This window comes from Gobio gobio, assembly GCF_949357685.1.
Source record: "Gobio gobio genome assembly, chromosome: 9".
NCBI classification, from domain to species: Eukaryota; Metazoa; Chordata; class Actinopteri; order Cypriniformes; family Gobionidae; genus Gobio; species Gobio gobio.
Genome location: NC_137115.1, coordinates 50,525,241 through 50,546,485, shown reverse-complemented (window position 1 = coordinate 50,546,485; position 21,245 = coordinate 50,525,241). Strand labels below are relative to the sequence as shown.

The window sequence follows — 21,245 nt, the reverse complement described above, 5'->3', positions numbered from 1 at the left end:
TGTTTACAGTGTGCAATATAACATGTTCATGTTTCGCGTGTAAAAAAACACAGTATTTTTCACACAATTTACTTATCTGTATACCGCTGTATTTTCACTGTCATTAAAACGGCTTGAGGATTTCCTTATTCTATGAAGTCCCTCCTTCAGAAATACGTAACGAGTTCTGATTGTGCCAGCGGTTCCCGTGTTGTGATTCGACAGCAGCTTAGCGCACGTTGCCCGGAAAGGTCACGCCTCTTACCATAACGGGGAGATGCATGTGCTCAAACTACAGCGTCCCTGAAGGCCAAACAAAGATGATTTGACTCCGGGATGAAAATAACAGCATCTCGACGACATGGCGACAAACACACTACAAACGCAACACAAAAGCAAAAGCAACAAGACCACGCCCCCTTTTTCGCGTATTCTTGTGGGCGGAGGTTAGTCAACAAACTGTTCTACTGACGTAATTAAAGCAGGGAGTACAGGGATGTAGTCCAAACCGGCCGTTCGCTGTAGGCTTTAAAAGGGAACTTCTGTTAAATAAAATATCTCGCCTGGCATTGAACTTTGAGCTTTATAATTATACAGGTATTATTTATGCTCTAACAGCAACATTACACACTAACTAAAGTTTGAAAAAGGGGATCACGAAGAACAGGAGCTTTAAATCCCGTCTGGGTAGCGGGCTTCCCAGCAGCAAGTGCTTTATGTATTAAGTCAGTAGGCGGAGAGTTGGCGGTCTTCTGCGGCTGTTTGAACACATACGACCACATGAGCGTTTACACTACGAAAGCAATCCGTTCGAATCATAGACCGTAAAAAAATATGGACGACGCGACTTCATTGACTTCCGCTGACCAGAGTTGAAGCTTTCGGAGGCCGCACACGGAGCTGACATCTCGGGACCGGAGTTACGCTGTAGAGAGCAGGAAGTAGAGGCGCAATAATCAAAAGTCCGCCCACACTCTCACAGATGCAGAACAATTCATTATGATGGTGTGAAATAAACAGTTATGGAAATGTAGAAATGAAAGCTAAAGCTCCAATCTCCTCCCAAAAAAAGTCCGCTAGTGCCTCAGTGACAACTTCACACTCGAGTACAAAGTGACTGGAAGTCATACATTTTAAATGAAGTGTGACTGATTCTGTCAGTGTGAACTGGGCTTTACTCCTTTGTGTTGTGTGTTGGACAGAGCCCATGTGGCATGTTCCTGCATCATCGCGAGGTGTGTCAGCTCAGAGAAGACAGACCCGACAGGACGTTGCGGGGAAGGACTCTCCAAACCGCCACTCTAAGGTGAGCAGTCGTCCTCATCATCATGGTAACCAGGAAGCAGTTTTCATGTACTAATCTCTCTGCTCTCTCTCTCTCTCAGGGTGAGGCTCACTATTCCAGTCACTCCAGCAGTAACACACTCTCCAGCAATGCTTCCAGCAGTCACAGCGACGAGCGCTGGTTTGACGGGGTGGGAGGTGGGGTTTCCGGTGTCCTGAGTGACCCCTCAGACCCCGACCCTGACCTAATGGGCAAGGGGGGGTCCAGTGACAGTGGCATCGATGCATCTCTCTACACACCAAGTCCCAACACTAAAGGAGCCAAACCTAGCCGCAGTCTTGCAGGAACCCCCCACAAACCCCTGCATGGCTCTGCTACCTACAGCGGCTTGCAGGAGCTGTCAGGAGGGGGAGGGCGGGAGGCCGGAGAGGGTCGTCGCAGGGAGTCGTCACCCATCATTGCTGCATCAGCCAGTCAAAGCAAGAACTACCGCACACGCACATTCCCCCCTCCGGGATCGGCCAATGCTGACAACTTCAAAGCGAGGTATTGTATTTTTTCTGAAATGTAAAGACTAATGTTTGAGTCACTAAGTGTTTTTGTTTTTATAAAGAAATTTAAGGGGTCATATGATGCTTTTTGATGTTTTCCTTTAGTGTGTAATGTATCTGTTCGTGCATGTATACGATCAGCAGAGTTACAAAGCTCAGTCTCCCACAAAGGGATTTATGTAACGGATAACACTGATCCAGACCTGCCTAAAACACCTCGATCCAAGTCCAGATATTACTTCCTCAAATGTCTTCATCACAATGTGAACTAATAGCATAATGTCCTCCCAAAGGCATAGAAACAAGGCGACGCGTCAGTGAATTGTCATGTCATGGAGACACTTTGTGTTTGGTTGTGAAAGCAAAACCCCTTAGTTTGGCCTTCCAAAAATGGATGAAATTATGAATCAGAGGTTAAAATGTATTTATTTGAGCAGTACAACTTCAGTTTGCTTGTGCACAATGCATTTTTCATCCACATCTTCAGAATCCGACTCCGGCTCGAACCGATGCGGTAAAACCTACGACATTATTACCAACTTTGTGTTTACAATTGCTTAAAGCCTTGGAAGCTGAAGCGTGCGATTATGGTAAGGTGCGTTACATTTCCGAAACACGTTTTAGGTAATTGGCCAATCACAACGCAGCTGAGCACTCACGCTTTTCGGAAGGAGGGGATTTGTAGAAATCAGTTTCAGACAGACAATAATGCAATAATGTACAGTATTAGCCTGACGTCGTCATACTCAGTTCTAGTCAGAATATGAGTCTGATTCTGCTCCATTGGGCTGTGATTATGGGGCGTGTTTCAACCCAACCAGGAAAGACCTCAATTGGATAGACCTACAACCAATCAGAGCAACGGAGCGACGCATAACGTTAGTAGTCAAATATCAACAGAACTCAACTGCACAGTGTTGCCAAGTCCACGGGTTGAAGCGACCCCAATTATGTGATATACAGACCCAGGAATGCGAATTTTAGCAGGCAGTCCTTCCAAAATAACACATATTTTACCCCCCAAATGCCTTTTTTTCCCGGAGAACCCCCCTGGAAAGCTTTTGGGCTTGTTTTTGGCTAGTTTTGAGGAACGTTAGCAATTGGGCGGGTTTTGTTGTAAAACTTGGCAACCCTGTCTGCACGCACGCTGGAATAAGTAGCCTAGCTTTAGAAGAAAAAGATGAGTGTAAACGAACTTTGCCGGTGTTGTGAAAAAAGAATGTAAGGATACACAGAGTACTTACCAACACGATCATCATTTCTGAGAGAAATAGTAAAGGTGAATGCATATACGAACAAGTTCTCCGTTTAGGATTAGAACAAACTCAACCCAAGCGCCTTTGATGACGTGGATGATTACGTTACTGTTTATCATCTGTCCATCATCGTCTAAAGCCCGTCCTGACAATTTGATTGGTCCAAACAGCTTCTGTTCGGGCATAATTACTTCTCTATGGATCAAGTCCAGACCGAACTGCCCGAGTAAAAATGTTGTGGGCGGGGCTAAGTTCGGCTGGCATCCAGGCTAGTACAGTATGTGAAATGCAGTCAAAACAAAATGTATTCAGACACCTTCAACATTTTCTCACATCAGTTTATTCGCTGTAGTTTAGAAAATGGTGATCAAATATGACAAGAACTCTAATGACAAGTTTAAGAGTTAAACTGTGTCAGAACAAATTCATCTTGATAATGTCAGATAGAAAGGGATGTAATGGATTACAATCAACCCATCAATTTACAAGTGCACTATGTAAAAAAAATGCAGTAAAATATTACCAAAAACTACAAGGCCAGTGTTATAAATTCTGTTCAGTTGAGTACCTACAATATCCCAAATGTTTCCAACTATTTGTAAATCGTGAGAAAATTGCTATTTTAACCAAGAAACCGGGACGTGTGAGTCACCTGTCGATTGCGTCATATCTGCGTTCCCCTTGCTTTCTGGTGTTATTTTGCAGAAACGCTTTACTCTCACTGCAGTGTGAACAAGTGTCATAGCAGCCACGGAGTGAACACACAGAGTAACGTCATAACATCATTTTCAACACACTCAGATGTGTCTAATATGATAATTAGAGCTGCGTTACCTCATACTCATGACTGGAAAAGCGGAAGTGTCGTCGGCGACTGTGGCATAATAAAGGTCCCGCTGTTCGCGAGGCATGTGTTGCGCTCTTCTTATTAACACTCGCTCCTGCTTCTACTTCATACTACAGTAATGTTAATAATCACATCCATGAACGTGATTTCTGCCCGAGTCCCATCCCGTTTCTTTTCCACCGGCTGTGAGGTGAAGACCACATTTCCCAAGATTCTGCGCTCAAACTTGGCGTCATCAAACTACGCCTTTGTTTTGAACAGGCGACCTCTAGCAGACGGAAAAGTTACATAGTGCAGCTTTAACCTACACAATTAGATACTACCAGTTTAGCTCAACCAATGACCAAGCAATGCTTCATTTTGTTCAGTCTGTGGTGTCAAAGGTCGCATTAGCAATTAAAGAAAAAACACTTCAGCAAAACATGCTCAGGTCAAAGTGTCTGAATCATTTTGCTCCCAAATGTTTCTTTTTATTGACTTTGTATTGTGTGAAGCGGCTTCCTTGTCATTTCGGACTTATAACAAAAAACAGAACAATGTCTAAAAGCTGAAATGTGACAAAGTGTACAGCAAACAAGCTAAACAAAACCCAGAACCAAAAACCCAGAAGTTTTTTTAAGCTGTTGACTCAAAAAACGAGCGTTTAAGGAGACAAAAGTGAATGCAGGCAATTGAGGCATAACGTGTCGTGCTCTATTACACTGAGAACTACACCCACTGGAGGGGAACATAATCAGCGACAGGAAATATAATATATAAAACTGACATTTGGATATTTGTCTCAACAGTGACAATGTTTACTGCACACATAGGCATACTGAGTGTCAGGATCCCAAAATGTACCCATTCTTCCTGCTAATACTTCACGTCTTATTGCCTGTATCCACTTATGTCTCCTTAAACGCTTGTTTTTTGGGGGCCGATGGCTTATGAAAGCTTAGTTCTGTGTTTTTTAGCTTGTTTGCTGTACACCCTGTCACATATCAGCTTTTAGACATTCTTCTGTTTTTTGTTATAAGTCCGAAATGACAAGGAGGCAGCCTCACGCAATACAAAGTCAATAAAGAGCGTTGGAGGGGGCGTGGCCTAAATGCGCTCAGTCTCTATAGTGTTCTGCACCCACTAGTGAAAAATTATATCTGGCTTCTGAATAATTTTTGGTTTAACTGTATAATGTGTTTTTTGAACATGAAAGCATGTGAACCTATTCAATTTCACCCAATAATCAAAATAATTAACTTTTAAAATAGTATCATATGACCCTTTGCAAGGATGCATTAATTTGATCAAAAGTCAAGACATTTACATTATATTAATATTATAATACTATTAAAGTATTACAAATAAATTATATTGTAAATAAGTGCTGTTCCTTTCCACGTTCTATTTGCCAAAGAATTAAAAACAAAAGTATCATAGCATATCTGAATGATGCTGAAAATCAGCTTTGCATCACAGAAATAAATTACATTTTAAAATCAATTAGAAAACCGTCATTTTAAATGTAATAATATTTCACAAGATGACGGTTTTAACAGATTTTTTTGATCAAATAAATGCTCAGTGAGCAGAAGAGACTTCTTATTCAGAAGGGAAATCTTAATGTCTCCAAACATCTGAATGGTGTGTATTTCTGTGTCTGGGGGACAAAAGGGCCTGCTATACCCCTCAAGGTTATAAAACTCCTGCTGTGGCTGATAAACCCCGGCCTTTCAGATCTTCAACAGTCACACCCACGTCAGGATCCGCCCAGCTGTCAAGCTCCGCCCCCAAGTCATTTAGCAAAAGCAAGAGTGCATGGCAACCGGAGGAGAACATCACAGCAACCAGCGCCACCTCCACTGACAGCAACAGCAACAAGTACATGCCTTTATAAAAATGCATTTTCATATTTGTGAGAAAGCTGTTGGGTTACGATGACACAGATTTGAATGTGATTATTGTGTGTGCTTTCAGGCAGGTGGATATGAACAGTAAGAACGTGTTCGGACAGCCCCGGTTGCGTGCCTCTCTGAGGGACCTGCGCTCACCACGCAGAACTCACAAGAGCACCATTGAAGACGACCTGAAAAAGCTCATCATTATGGACAACCCTGCGGAGACGCCATCACGGGATGCGGTGAGCACACACACCAACACTAAAAAGGGTTCTGCTTGTTAACACAACACTGATTCAAACTCTTTTGTGTGTGTGTGTGTGTTCTCCTCTACAGTCTCCTCATCGGACCCTGCAACGTACTTTCTCAGATGAGAGTCTGTGCAGTGGACGGAGAGATTCTAGTTATGCAAGCACGCCTCTTTTTGAAGGGCAAGTGCCGCCCAGTGACCTTCTCTTCACCTGCACGCTGCCTATTCGCCGCCACGGTCACAACGCCAACCATGGAGCCCTCATGCCCAGTAAGAAAGGTGGGTGTCATCTGCTAGTCATAGTGCGTTGGCATGCATTTACTGCTAATAGCGTTGGAATGAACTGTCCGTTTCTCATTGGTCCAGTGCCGTTGTCTGCATCAGAGTTGTCATTAACTGAGGTGAGGGATAAGGTTCCTCCTCTCAGAAGGCTGGACCCTGGACTCATGCCCCTGCCTGACACTGCCTGTGGTCTGGAGTGGTCCAGCCTCGTCAATGCAGCCAAAGCATATGAAGGTACGCTTTCTAAACTAACTTATGGAAGCCAGTTTACGCCACATAAGAAGACAAATCATGCTTTGGTAAACAGCTATAATTATGATTTTTTTTAAAAACCAAAAAAAAACGAAATTATGAGAAGATCATTTTACATTTTATAAAATTTAATTTCAGCTTTTTGTCGTTTTTTACTTTATCTCATAATAACTGTCATAATTATGTCTCAAAAATGGCATAATTGACTTTTTATAATTTCAACTGTCATAATTTAGATTTTTAATCTAATGAGTCATAATTTTGACTGTCATAATTTTTCTCTCTTATGATATTAAATCATTTCAGTGTCATAATTTCGATTTTTTTAATCATTATGACTTATCATTTTGACTTTTTATTTCATAATTATTTCATCATTTCAACTTTGTCATAATTTTGACCTCATAGTGATGACTCCGTTTTGACTATCATAATTGACTTTTTATCATAATTAATAATTATGACTTATTTTATCATTTCAACTATCATAATTTTGACGTTTTATCTCATAATATTGCCTGTTGATTTTAACTGTCATAATTGACTTTTTATCATAATTGACTTTTCATAATTTCAACTGTCGTAATTTAGATTTTTCTCGAGTCATAATTTTGACTGTCATAATTTTTCTCTCATGATATTAAATAATTTCAGTGTTGTCATAATTTAGATTTTTTAATCATTATGACTTTAGCATTTTGACTTTTTATGTCATAATTATTTCATCATTTCAACTTTGTCATAATTTAGATTTTTAATCTAATGAGTCATAATTTTGACTGTCATAATTTTTCTCTCTTATGATATTAAATCATTTCAGTGTCATAATTTCGATTTTTTTAATCATTATGACTTATCATTTTGACTTTTTACGTCATAATTATTTCATCATTTCAACTTTGTCATAATTTTGACCTCATAGTGATGACTCCGTTTTGACTATCATAATTGACTTTTTATCATAATTAATAATTATGACTTATTTTATCATTTCAACTATCATAATTGTGACTTTTTATCTCATGATATTGCCTGTTGATTTTAACTGTCATAATTGACTTTTTATCATAATTGACTTTACATAATTTCAACTGTCATAATTTAGATTTATCTCGAGTCATAATTTTGACTGTCATAATTTTTCTCTCATGATATTAAATAATTTCAGTGTTGTCATAATTTAGATTTTTTAATCATTATGACTTTAGCATTTTGACTTTTTATGTCATAATTATTTCATCATTTCAACTTTGTCATAATTTAGATTTTTAATCTAATGAATCATAATTTTGACTGTCATAATTTTTCTCTCTTATGATATTAAATAATTTCAGTGTCATAATTTAGATTTTTTTAATCATTATGACTTATATCATTTTGACTTTTTATGTCATAATTATTTCATCATTTCAACTTTGTCATAATTTTGACCTCATAGTGATGACTCCGTTTTGACTATCATAATTGACTTTTTATAATTATATAAATTCATAATTCATATTAATCATAATTAATAACTGACTTATTTCATCATTTCAACTATCATAACTTTGACTTATCTCATAATAATGCCTGTCAATTTTACCTGTCATAATTGACTTTTTATCATAATTGACTTATTTCATAATTTCAACTGTCTTCATTTAGATTTGATCTCACGAGTCATAATTTTGACTGCCATATTTTTTTTCTCTTAAGATATTATATTATTTCAGTGTTGTCATAATTTAGATTGTTTAATCATTATGACGTATCATTTTGAACTTTTATGTCATAATTAGTACTTTGTCATAATTTTGACCTCAGTTTTGACTGTCATCATTTTGACTTTTTATCTGATGCCTGTCAATTTTAACTTGATCATAATTGACATTTTATCTTATAATTATGACATTTCATAATTTCAAATCTCGTCATTTTGACTTATCTCATAATAATAAATGATTATCAATATAATCATAATTTTAACTGTCATAATTGACCTTTTATCTCATAATTCTGACTTCTTATTTCATAATTTCAACTGTCATAATTTAGAATTTTTATTTCATAGTAATGCCTGTCAATTTTAACTGCCATGATTGACTTTTATCTTATAATTATAACTTCTTATTTCATAATTTTGACTTATTATAATGACTCAGAATTTTGACTTTATCATAATGGATTTTTATCTCATAATTATGACTTCTTATTTTATAATTTCAACTTTATTTAGATTTTTTATAGGATTATTATGACTTTTATCTTTATAATTATGACATTTCATAATTTCAGTTTCTTCTTGTTAATGATTACAAATGACCAAATCATGTTTTTTTTTTCTTATGTTGTGGAAATGTGCTTCTGTATAAAGGAGATGCCATATGTAAATGCACCACTGAAGAGTGTGAACACAGGCTCTGTATGCTTTACAGACTTTTAAGTTTGTTTTGTGTTTGTAACATTCACATGTAGTATGAAATGTAATAAAGAGTCATTCATCACACTGCTGATCTTAATGATTAATTATGACTGCGTGTTTTTATTTACAGTGCAAAGAGCTGTTTCTTTGTTCTCATTGTCCGAGTCTCACGCGGGCAGCAATGAGCTGAGACCCGCCGTCAGCCCGGTGCCTTTCCACACGCCACAGACTCCCCGCACCACTCCTACTTTCAGCAGGTGAGAGACACACACACACACACACACACACACACACACACACTGCATATATACTTGAGTGGATGCAGTCTAGGGTTTATTATTATACCAAGGGGACAACATTGTCTCTGCAAATCTCCATAAAGCTTTGGATGGAGTATTCAAATGAGAATTCATATGCTAGGACACTAGTTTGAACTTGTTTTTAATGTGTGTGTTGCAGTGAAGAGGCTCCTAATGACCTGTCTGGGCGTCTGTATCATCTGGAAGTCATGCTGAAACAGCTCAACAATGATCTGGAAAAAGTGAGTTACAGTGGCGGGATCTGACCAGCGCAGGACAGGTTCACTAGGGATTGAGTCAGTCTGTTGTTGATTATTTGAAAATTTTAATTTAAGTTGGAAAAATTATATATTTTATTCACAAACCGATCTGTTACCACCATAGTTGACTGATGATGCTTTCAGGAAACGCACCCTTGACCAAGTTCCCATCATAAAAGCGGATGTTAGCATATCAATAAAGTGGTGTGATGTATTTTTGTAGGCCAACCCAAGTTGGCATCAAACTGGTTCCCTCAGTAAAAGGCCAATAGGATTCTTCCATTGGCTTTTGGATTATTGCAGAAAATAAGTTCTGTGACCAAGAAAGGTTTATGATTCTTACATGTTTTGACCGGGCGTTAAACACATTTTCTACTGATTGAGAGAGGAAATACTGCAATAGATTGACTAGAATGCCCTATTTTACTGTCATGACGAGTGAATATTGTAGAAAAATTTCACACCAAGAGTTGATACAGGTTTGTCAAGCCCCACAAAATGAACAACCAATAAAACACAGACCTGCAACACATGAATATTAAAATATAACCACAGAGAGAAAAAAACAGTTGAGGGCACCTTAAGCATTTAAAAAATCTAACCCTATATAACAACAAACAAGGGAGAAACGCGGAAGAACATTTAAACTGTCTAAGGATATTTTCAATACATTTAAGAGCAGTCTCTGAACAAATCACACACATCAGTTTAACACAGAAAGAATATAGCAGTTATTGCCCATTCTTCTTTTAGTCTATTAACTTGCATCATTGTCTTTGGTGTAGCAGAATAATCCAGCGTGTCATCGCGGTCGTGATCAGACGTACGGCTGTATCATTGTTCTTGTTTGCACATATTTCATCTGAAGTTGATGTGGTGAAATATGTGCGCATACACGCTGCTGCTTCATGTTTAGAGCACTAGACAGGGCTCGACATTAACGCTTGTCCGGGACAAGAGGATTTTTTGAAGGGGCAAGTGAAAAATAATTTTACTTGCCCGACGGACAAGTAGCCTGAGTAAAACGTCAAAACAAAAAATAACTAAGGAATCACCAAAGTGCAATAATGATTCTGCATTCAGTTAGTGCAAGTGGAGATCGATAGTGGATAATAATAGAACTGACGTTAATAAGGTTGAGCTGTTGAGGCTCGCGCAGCCTCTCGAGGAGAAAATCGAAAACAAATTAGCGCCGCTCATACAAAGAAACTCAGTTAACATACATGGTTAAACTTGTGTAGTTTTTATATTTATAACATATAAGCAACATATTAAGCAACATCACACTAACAAGTGTTGTTTTCCTGAATACCATCACGACTGAAAATGACACTGATTTCATATGACAGTTCCATAAACAAGTCACTTACATTTTAGACACAATATTGACTGTTTTTGTATCTATTTCAGCAGCGAAAATAGTTCCAAACAAATATCACAGCAGAACCGTAACGCATGTCACAGCAACAGCGTGTTACTGAATGATTCAATGTTTTAATGAATCGGTTGAATCAAAGATTCAATGACCTATTCGTAAACGACTGCCTAATTCTTGAATGAATCAGCCGGTTCACTGAATCGACTCAATGACTCACTCATTCAGACGGTCACCTGCTGCCACCTACTGGTGGTTTAGTTTCATCTTTCCAACATTTCTTATTTGTATATTCAAAAATATTTAAAATAATCTCATAACATTATTTAATGCAGTTGTAATTTTTCAGTGTAAATGATTTAATTTGATTGGTAACAGCCTATAGTGTCTTATTCTAATTTAATTTATAGATCAAATTTAAGAATATAAAAGGAAAGGTAAACATATCACAAATATGCATATTTAAATATGTCAAAGCTGATTGAACACTGGTGAGAATATTGCTTCAGAATAGATTATATTTACAAAAAAAATCGCAAATCGCAACAAAGCAAATTTTTTACTCGGACAAGTGAATGACAGACGGACAAGCGTGGGAACAGGCTTAATGTCGAGCCCTGCTAGAGTATATGAAATATGTCCATAAAAAACTTAAACGCGCTCTCTCCGGTCTGTATCTGATCTATATGATCCACGTGGTGAGCGTTGTAACCATCTGCGCAGAAACCGCTCTCTTGCGCGCGCCGCGTGTTGTTTGAATTCTCCACTGTAATGTGACCTCAGCTGTGTCCTCACTACAGTGCAACAGTGAAAAACGTTCCAAACGCCATTTAAGCGGCATACACCGGTATTGCGGTATAATAAAAATTAATATCATAACAAAAATAAATACCGGTATCCGGTATGAACCGGCATTTCGGTATGAACCGGCCCAGCACTAAGTGTGAGTTTAAACACGACTTTGTGAAAAGCGGACTAGTCAGTGGATGAGTTTCCTGTTCGTCGTTGTTTAATGTCCCTGATAAACCTATTTAGCCACTTCTTTAAAAACCACCTGTTTAAAGACACGTAAAAACGTTTAATATTACTCTGGGATTTTACTGATGTATTTTATTTTGTAGAATAAAACATGAAAATATCTTGAACTTGTGTGAACCACAGACTTTATTTCAGGCCTTTAACCAAATATCCATTCAAAAAACCTGTTGACTTCAAGACGATGGAATCAGAAGTAGACAATTGCTAACTAGTTTCTGGGTTTTAAGACTCAATCCTCATAGCATACTTGGATACACGTTTTCACACATTCACTACGGCTCGTGATGCATTCACTCTGGAAAGCCAGATTTAGGTGAAGGATTCAGTGCATGATGCAAATTAAAATCCATTTGAAAAGTTTTACTAGTGGACTAGTTGGTGCAGAAAAAGTTCCAGACTAGCTGATTCCTTGTGCACATCCCTATTTCAGCCTGGACAGTTAAAGGGGTCATGAGCTGCATGTTTTATAATTTTTCCTGAGGTGCACTTATGTTAGTATGATTTTTACATAAAAATCATCATAATTTAGAAATAAAAGGCCATTTTCTACCCTGATTTTAGCCCTCTGGAAGTGGCGTGTCTGCTGAGAGACTTCAGTGTAAACGCCCACTGCTGTGATTGGCTAACATCTTGCAAGTATTACAAGTGAAACCCTCTCGAAATCTTTTACTACATTTTTACTAATACATCTGTCGAGATAACGTTATGAAAAGTGTTGATTGTAGCATTATATTTAGATCTACTCCCATCGCATGAAAGGTTGCAGCGATGAGCGTGTTGCCGATGACAGACATGAATTCTCATCATTGCAACTCGATTTCTGCACACTAACGAATGCTTTCATCATAACTAACAGTGCAAACATGATGAGATTCATTGTGCCGTGTAGACAGGATCATTGATTATAACTGATAAACTCGCGCTGTTTGATTGACAGCTCCAGCGATTCTAAAGCTCTTTGATTGCTGTCTGTATATAATCACAATTTAAAGGTGCAGTGTGTGATTTTTTGTGATTTTTTTTTCAGAAACGACTCATTCTAAGATAATAAAAACACAACGGTACATTATGTAAGGTCTTTATACTCCACTGAAAACATAGTTAGGTATATTATATTGCATTTCTGTAAGTAGATCCCATAGACTGTAAAAAAAATATGGACGTAGTGTCCGTGACGTCACCCATAGGATTCTGAAGAGCAGTTTTGAAGCGTAAAGTAGGGACGAGTCGGCCGTTGCCATCTTGGCAGCGCGTCATTCACATATAACAGAAAATGGGCAAAGAGGCGGGATATGGGCGGAGCTGAGGTGACGGGATGACTAACAGACAGCAGATAAATGGCCTTCCACCTGTCACTCAAAGTGGCCACGCCCCTTAATTATGCAGAACTTTAAGGCTTTATATAATGTAAACGAATGAGTTATAAAAAAATTCACCCCCTCACAGTTGTCATGAAGGGCAAAAGTAGCCGTATAGACCAAAACCCCAGTTTGTACCAGACTGTAAACATGTTTTTTTCCGCTGTAAAGTTGGGCATTTTAACATGGGGCTCAATGAGATTCTGCTCTCTTCTGGAGTCTGTCTCTAGCGGCCAGTCGATGAATAGCAGTTTAAATCACTTCTGTATTGGCTTCAAGAGAAACTGTGGGAGGTTGCCGCTCAATAAATCCTCATAAATATTACACACTGCACCTTTAAATAAGTTTATTTTTATGCTACTAAGAGAAACAATGTGACTGATGCATTAATGGTATGTACATCAATCATTACATCAGAAATCACTGGTCACAGATCAGGCATTAGAATTAACACGGTCACTGACATGTTGTGGGTTCATATATTACAGTAAAAGTCTGTTTGCAAAGCCTGCACCGAGATTGCAACTGATTTACCAAAGAATCCACAGTGAAATGTAGCGAATTCAAATAAATAATGCTCAACTGAGACATTCACATTGTTGAAAATAAATAAGCACATCATTAGGATAATTTTGAAGGTGGTTATTGTAGTGCAGTGATCCTGTATCGCTCTTCTCTCCTCGTCATCTCACTAACACACCAGTGGGCGGAGCCAAAGATGCGATGATGTAGAATTAGGCGTTAATCTGATTCTAATGCTGCGTTCACACCAAATGCGAATAGAGCGTCAAAATCGCGTCTACTGCGTCTAGTTGGACGCTTGAACGGTTTGAATCCATTCTCGCGTCCACAGCGTATTAATCGAGCGTTGGAAGCAAAATAGACGCGCGTTCAAGGCGCTCCAGGAGAAATATGTCATAAAACACCATTCTGCCTCTTTTCATTTTCATTAAAAATAAATATTAAACATTAATAGCCACACAAATGTGGTCCAGGCCACTCCTACATTATCTTCACTGCATGTATATTTAAATATCCTTAAAAATAATGAAACTTCTCTTTGCCCTCAGTCAAAAAAAACGATTTGGCAGACAACAAATTATAGATTCATGACACCAAAGATCTCCCGTTAGATCCACACAAGACGAACCACTACAGGACATCAGAGCCAGCGGCAAACGTCAGAAGGACTAGCTGAGGAAAGGCTACTCACGCTACTGATCGCCTGGATCTCACAACTCCAAAAACACAAGATTATTATTTTTTAAATAGGCACTCTCTTTATAAATAAACCACAGATTTGAGCTTTAAACAACTACACAGGGGCGGCAGTGGCTCAGTGGTTCAGGTTGTCTACAAACCGAAAGGTTGGTGGTTCAATCCCCGGTTCCACCTGACCAAGTGTCGATGTGTCCATGAGCAAGACACCAAACCCCAGCTGCTCCCGACGAGCTGGATGCAGTCCATTTACCATCATCACCTGAAAAAGTCTTAACTCTCTGGTGCTCTTCGTTTAGGGGTTGCATTGGTTATCTTCCCGGTCATAAGTGACCGGACACCTAAAAATGAAACTTCCTCCACCCCAGTAAAACCAATGCAATTTCTTTTTCTTCAATAATATTTTTCTTTTTAATTTTGTATTTTGAGATGATTTGATGGTATTTTTTAATATTTATGCAATAATTATGGTTAGGGGTGTAACGATTCGTTTTAACAACGATTCGATTCGTATCACGATTTGAGGTTGTCGATACGATTCAAGGACGATTTTGGTTCATTTAGAACGATACGATCCGAAACGATTCAGTGACCTGAAATCGATTCAGTAACTTTTTAGCCAAAAATTGTGTGACTGAAATAAATATCTGGATACTGGTCAGTGCAGGTGAAATTTCCAAGATTCCTGTTGTTTCTTGTAAGGGAATCAGGTATCAATTAATTATGGATATAAACAAACAAGTAAACAACAATTAATGGCAAATGCATTCAAATTTTATTTGAATAAAGTGCAATCAACAGTTTAGGTTGAATTAACAGGAAGTTAACCTTTTCTGCTCTCATTTTCAATATTCAATACATTTTCAATAAAAGCACAGTAAGTGCAACCAACATTTCAACAGTAGGTTAACCTGCTACTTCTGCTTTTGTTATCCAACATAATAATATGACAATATTAATATCAAAAATAAAGTGCAACTAACTTCTCTTCAGGTTTAATTAATAGTAGGTGTACCTGTTACTTTTGCTGTTGTTTTTCAACATTAAAATAATACAAATACAATATTAATATCAAAAATAAAGTGCAACCAACATTTCTTCAGTTTGAATAAACTGGCTGAACCTGCTACTACTCTCAGTTTAATAAACAAACAATATTTAACAAAAGATAAAATGTAACCAACTACTCTTCAATGACTCTACATATTTCTTTTTCAAAAATATCACCATGATCTGACCGCAGAACACTTCTCTGTGCATTCACTATGTCGCCAGCAGTACTAAAAACTCGCTCTGCAGGCGCACTGGTCCCAGGAATGCACAGGTAACATTTAGCAAGGGTTGAAAGTACAGGTAACACGTTACTAACTTAGCTCTTTCTCCTGGTGACTTGATAATTTCTCGCTGGTTGGCTTCTCCTCTGCCATCCGCCATGCTGTTTTGTTTTCTTAGCGCTGCTGCTGGTGCGTGCGTTGCGATGATGTCACAGATAGGCAGACTGAATCGAGTAACGTTTAACGCCTTTATCATTAAAAGTGCTAAGAAAAAACATCCATTTAAAGTCTGACGTGCTTAAATCCAATGCGTTATTTCCTATGATCGATACAATCGATTGATTACCTTTTAAAACGATGTTAGATCGATATATGTCGTCCGGAAGGCCAACTTGCCGAGCACAGATCGATGTAGTTAGATCGTAGGAAAATAAATCGATACATCGATGTAGTAGATGAATCGTTACACCCCTAATTATGGTCTATTTTTGCCATTGAAAATTACACAATTCTTTTTTTTTTGTAATTAAAAAGAAAATAATAATAATTGCAGTATTTCAGGTTAAAATAGAGACTATTTAGCGCCCTTTTTTGGAATTATTTAAGAAATCATGCAACCATGGGTGTAATCACTAGAGTTCTCAATGGAGAGGCTTGAGAATTCCCTAGTTCTGTTTTGAACACATTAAATGATTTTTTTTTTTTGATGGATTTGAATATATATTTAAAAGATCTCAAAGACTATTTATTATAAAGTTTTAGATATTTTTTTGTTTGTTAGAAATATAGATTTTTTTTCTATGAATTTGTGTTTTTGCAGATTTCCCATTCATTTCTTATGGTGTCATTTTTGACCGAAGAGCACAAGTGGGAGTATTTTTTTCTGAGCATGCTTGAATCATGCCCTCAATATTTTTGTGCGTTAACATACCTAATGCTAGAAAAGTCCCCAAGTTTCATATTTTTCCGATGAGGCTGTGATTTAAAAAAATTCAAAATGTGGTTCATATAGGCTCAATTTTTCATAGGTGTGTGTGTGTGTGTGTATAAGTGTGCGTGTGTGTGGGAGTGGATGTGTCAATATCACTCTCTTGATGTTTTAGAGTGTCACCCCTTTACTGCTGTGTACTTTTTTTCAGCATCGTGGCCGATTTGTAGATTGTACACACAAATATTCTGTGAATTTTTTTGTTTTTGCCGATTTCCCATTCATTTCCTATGGTCGGTCATTTATGACCGAAGACAATGAACGCTACTTTTTTTTTACGACCAATTAGCATGCTCAAATCATGACCCCAATTTTTTTTTTGTTTACATACCTAATGCAAGAAAAGTCACCAAGTTTCATATCATTCCGATGAAGCTGTGATTTTTAACATTTAAAAAAAAAATTGACCGAAGAGCACCAGAGGGTTAAAACTACATTTTGTGACACAATAACAGTAGTATTTTTAAATTACGCTGGGTTTCTCATCACGTTGCTTCACCATGTGACAGCAGCAAGCAGGCTCCTGATTGGTTAAAGCTACACTGTGTAACTTTTTTAGTTTATTCTTAGCTAAAAAACACTTAGTTCTTTCAAAAATATATGTGCTCATTAATGTATATTTACTTCTTTCAAGTAATAAAGTATTCTCGTAAGTTTATAATATGCCATTGAAAATACATACGTGAGGGGTTCGAATGCGGGTCGCCATGTTGCCCCTCCATCTTGAAAGTACATTAGCCAAAGAGGGACATACCTTTTTGCGTTTTAACACTCGATGGCACCGTGTCGAATGTGGACGAGGTCGAACTGGAAGCCATGTTAATCTTGGACTAAATCGGCCACCGTAGGAGTTAAAACGAAATCGGAATTGAGAAGAACAGAAACTAATATTCACTGGATGGTCATATACAAGTTCACCACTAGATGGGGGAAAATATCACACAGTGTAGCTTTAACACGGCACAAATTGACGCCAAAGTTCAAAATTTTCAACTCTAGCATCAGACGCAATTCGCTTTATACGCGTGAATGCACAAAAAGCACCATTGGCGCGTATCACTCAAGACGCTCAATTCGCATCATTCACGAGAACTGGACGCGCGAAACGCGCCTATCGCGCCACAGGACCTCCAGGCGCAGGACCTCAATGCGCCTCATTGACTTAACATTGAAATCACTTGCTCCTGATCCTCTATTCGCGTTTGGTGTGAACGCAGCTTAAAGAAGCGGTCTTTCATTGCACTGATACGTCATAATGTGACAATCCGTCGTTTTAAGTAAAAGCTGTTTTTGGAAAAATTAGGAACTTTTAAGGTCTGAAACTCACAGGAATTCATGACCCCTTTAAATGTAAAAGTTATAAAAAGTTAAGAAAAGAAAAGTCAGATTTTCTAGTAACTTGGCCGTTATTGATGACTTCCTTATAATCATGCTTCTCTCTTCCTCTCCTCCTTTCCCCTTGTCTGTTCCTTCCTGTCCCGCCCTCTCTCTCAGGAGAAACAGGACAAGGCCGTGTTGTTAGCAGAGATGGCTAATCTGAGGCACAACAACCAGCGCCTGCAGGAGGAATCGCACTCGGCCAGTGAACAGCTCCGCAAGTTCAGCAAACTCTTATCCTCCACCATGCCCGAGAGGAAATGAGTGCTTCCTTTCATTTGAGAAGCGAAGACGAGAGGGGATCTCCACCTGTACCTGTACTTTGCCTAATATGGCATGTTTAGCTAATCTAATTCAGAGTCTCTTATCGCCCAGTACATCCACTGTCCCGCTCGCCCTCGAATAAGGCAAGTCCTCACCACACGCAAACCTGTGAGCTTTATGAAAGTGTGACGGAGAGAGAGTTTATGCGGGTCTGCCTGATGACTTGAGACTTTAAAGCTTTAAATTAAAGCCGGTACCGAAAGTACAAACGTCTATTTTTGAACAAACAAACACACGAGTCCTACCTTGAAACGAGCGAGCTCCTCATCTGATCGAACTATTTTCTCATTGTAGATTTATTTTTGTACTCGACGAGTCGACACTAAGCTTGAGCCAGTCAAACTGAGAGGCTTATTTACTGCACAGTCAGCTCAACAGCCAAAAAAACCCCCAAGAAAATCCACAAATCAGAAAATAAACACGAGCCTTTCCCCAGCGTGTCGAGAGAAACCACGGTACTGTCAGTGCTCTGGGAAAGTGTAGTTATAAATCACGTGCTCGTGTGCAGGTACATTAAACGCTGTTGTGTTCGTATTTATAGTCAAGGGAGAGGCGACTGTACAAAGCATCCTCATCTTCAACACAGTGACTGAACGTCTTCTGCAATAACCGCTCTATAGATGGAGAACCACCACCACTTTCTAACTAAAACTGTGATCGCTTCCTCTGCGCATGGACATCGGTCATCATGTGACCGGAAATGCCACTGGCTCTTTTATGTATAGTTTTGGCATAGCACTGTGTGTAAACTTGGGCTGTTCTGTCAGATTCCGACACTGTATATGTATATGCGAAGCCGACTCTTAGGAAACCCTAGTCAGACTCTATTTTTCTATTTGTATTTAGTTCAGGTTTATCAGGTGAAACGACTGTTGGCAATAGATGGCTGTTTTCGACCTTCTAGACAGATCATCGTGTTTACATGACGAAGGTGGTTATGAGCTCGAGCAACTGGAATAACAGGTGGAGTGTGGTTTATCACGTACCGTACATGTCTGCCTTAAAAAGCGGTCAGCTGTGACCAGTGTTGTGATTTACAGCTCATATCCGATCTCTCCATCCCTTTAACCTGACGCGACTGGAAAAATATCCTCTCTCAGGACCCGTTAGCTGCCCTCTCGATGGCCTGATTCGTCTCACATCGAAACAAGACGGTCCACTTTATTGCATTAGTCATCATAGCTAGCTATAAGCGACTGTCTCAGACGCACTAAAAACACAACTATATACAGTATCTAGCACTGTAAGGTTTTTATTTATGGGGTGAGAGATGCAAATGACGGCATTTATCGCAGCTGTTTAGTGGTGTAATTGTACATACAGTGATTTTATACGAACTGCTGATAGCTGACCCCGCTATTATGAGGATACGAATGCATTTAAAGGGGATAAGACTGAAAATGACACCCTCGTTTTGTTCACCCTGGTGTCATTTCAAAGGAAGTCGATGGGTTTGAAACGACACCAGGGCGAGAAGTTGGAAGCTTTTCGTCACCCTGGACATATGATCATGATAAGCTCATTCGCCCCGTCTTTTAGATCGGTTTTCTCAGATGCTCATCTCATTGCTGTGACTACAGGAGATTCACCCAGTGTTTTTTCTGTCGGTGAAGTGGGAGGTTTCTCAGACTCTTGGTGTCTCACTCGGTCTCTGAGTGTCATATCCGCACCATGGATCGTCTTATGATTTCTGTGCGTATGCTTGTTTGATAGTCGGGTGGAGGTGTTTTGATTTTAACTTTTAAAGGGTAAATATGAGTAATATACATCTATGTGCATCTGTGTTGCGCATTCTTAAATCATGGCGGTTATATAGCCCAGCTGTAATATTTGAAGGTTTATTTTTGTGTGTAATATGTCGACTATTTATTTTGATTCTTTTTTTTTTTTGTTCTTTTTTATAAATACGAAAAGACTAATTCAAGGTGAAAATGACAAGATGACAGATTTGGTAATATTATTGGAGGGTACTGAGTTTATGTATGTATTTTTTTAGTTTGTCCTTTATGATCTTTTGTACAAAGCTGATTTTATCCTCTCTTTTTTTAAACTATTGTAATTCATCTTTTTTTTGTCTCTGTTTCCATTCGCTTCATGCATGAAACAGCGGCTCCAATGCCTTGATTAACTATTGATAACTGATCAATCTTTCAGTTTCTTTTGGGGATGTTGTATCGATGAGTGTACATTTAATAAGTGTAAATTATGTTTTCATTATTTTATAAAAAAATATATTAAAATATTTCATAATGAGACCAGTTTTGATTGTTATTTTGTTTGACCGGTGCTATACTGGGAGAGAAAATATTTTTTCCCCTACTATGGTAGTGAATGGTTGCTCTATCTGCTTGGTGACAAACATTCTTCAAAATGTCTTCTTTTGTGTTCAGCAGAACAAAGAAACTCATACAGGTTTGGAACAACATGAGGGTGAGTAAATGATGACAGAATTTTCATTTTTGGGTGAACTATCCCTTTAAGTCTGTAAATTCGTGAAGGAATCTGAAGTCTATACAGTGGCAAGAAAATGTGAATAATTAACAAAATAAGAGAGATCATACAAAATGCATGTTGCTTTTTATTTAGTACTGTCCTGAATGAGACGAAAAATAGCTGAATTTATTAAAAATGACCCGTTCAAAAGTTTATGAACCCTTGATTCTCAGTGCTGTGTGTCGTTCCCTGGATGATCCGCGGCTCTGTGTGTGTATGCATGCACAATAAAAAAAAAAAGGTTCTATATGGCACTAA

At 38.3% G+C, this 21,245-nt stretch overlaps 1 protein-coding gene across 2 annotated transcripts in view; it reads left to right on the top strand.

Annotated features, from left to right (window-relative positions):
- sipa1l3 (signal-induced proliferation-associated 1 like 3) overlaps positions 1 to 20,745 on the top strand; it is a 149,998-nt gene extending 129,253 nt beyond the window's left edge. For both annotated transcript variants that reach the window (XM_079825037.1, XM_079825038.1), the window contains exons 14-22: positions 1,182 to 1,285; positions 1,365 to 1,810; positions 5,572 to 5,778; positions 5,875 to 6,037; positions 6,132 to 6,324; positions 6,412 to 6,561; positions 9,114 to 9,240; positions 9,443 to 9,524; positions 18,288 to 20,745. In XM_079825037.1, coding sequence (XP_079681163.1) covers positions 1,182 to 1,285; positions 1,365 to 1,810; positions 5,572 to 5,778; positions 5,875 to 6,037; positions 6,132 to 6,324; positions 6,412 to 6,561; positions 9,114 to 9,240; positions 9,443 to 9,524; positions 18,288 to 18,434 — 1,619 coding nt within the window. In that variant the 3' untranslated portion in view covers positions 18,435 to 20,745. The remainder of the gene's footprint in view (positions 1 to 1,181; positions 1,286 to 1,364; positions 1,811 to 5,571; positions 5,779 to 5,874; positions 6,038 to 6,131; positions 6,325 to 6,411; positions 6,562 to 9,113; positions 9,241 to 9,442; positions 9,525 to 18,287) is intronic.
- The last annotated feature ends 500 nt before the right edge of the window (positions 20,746 to 21,245 follow it).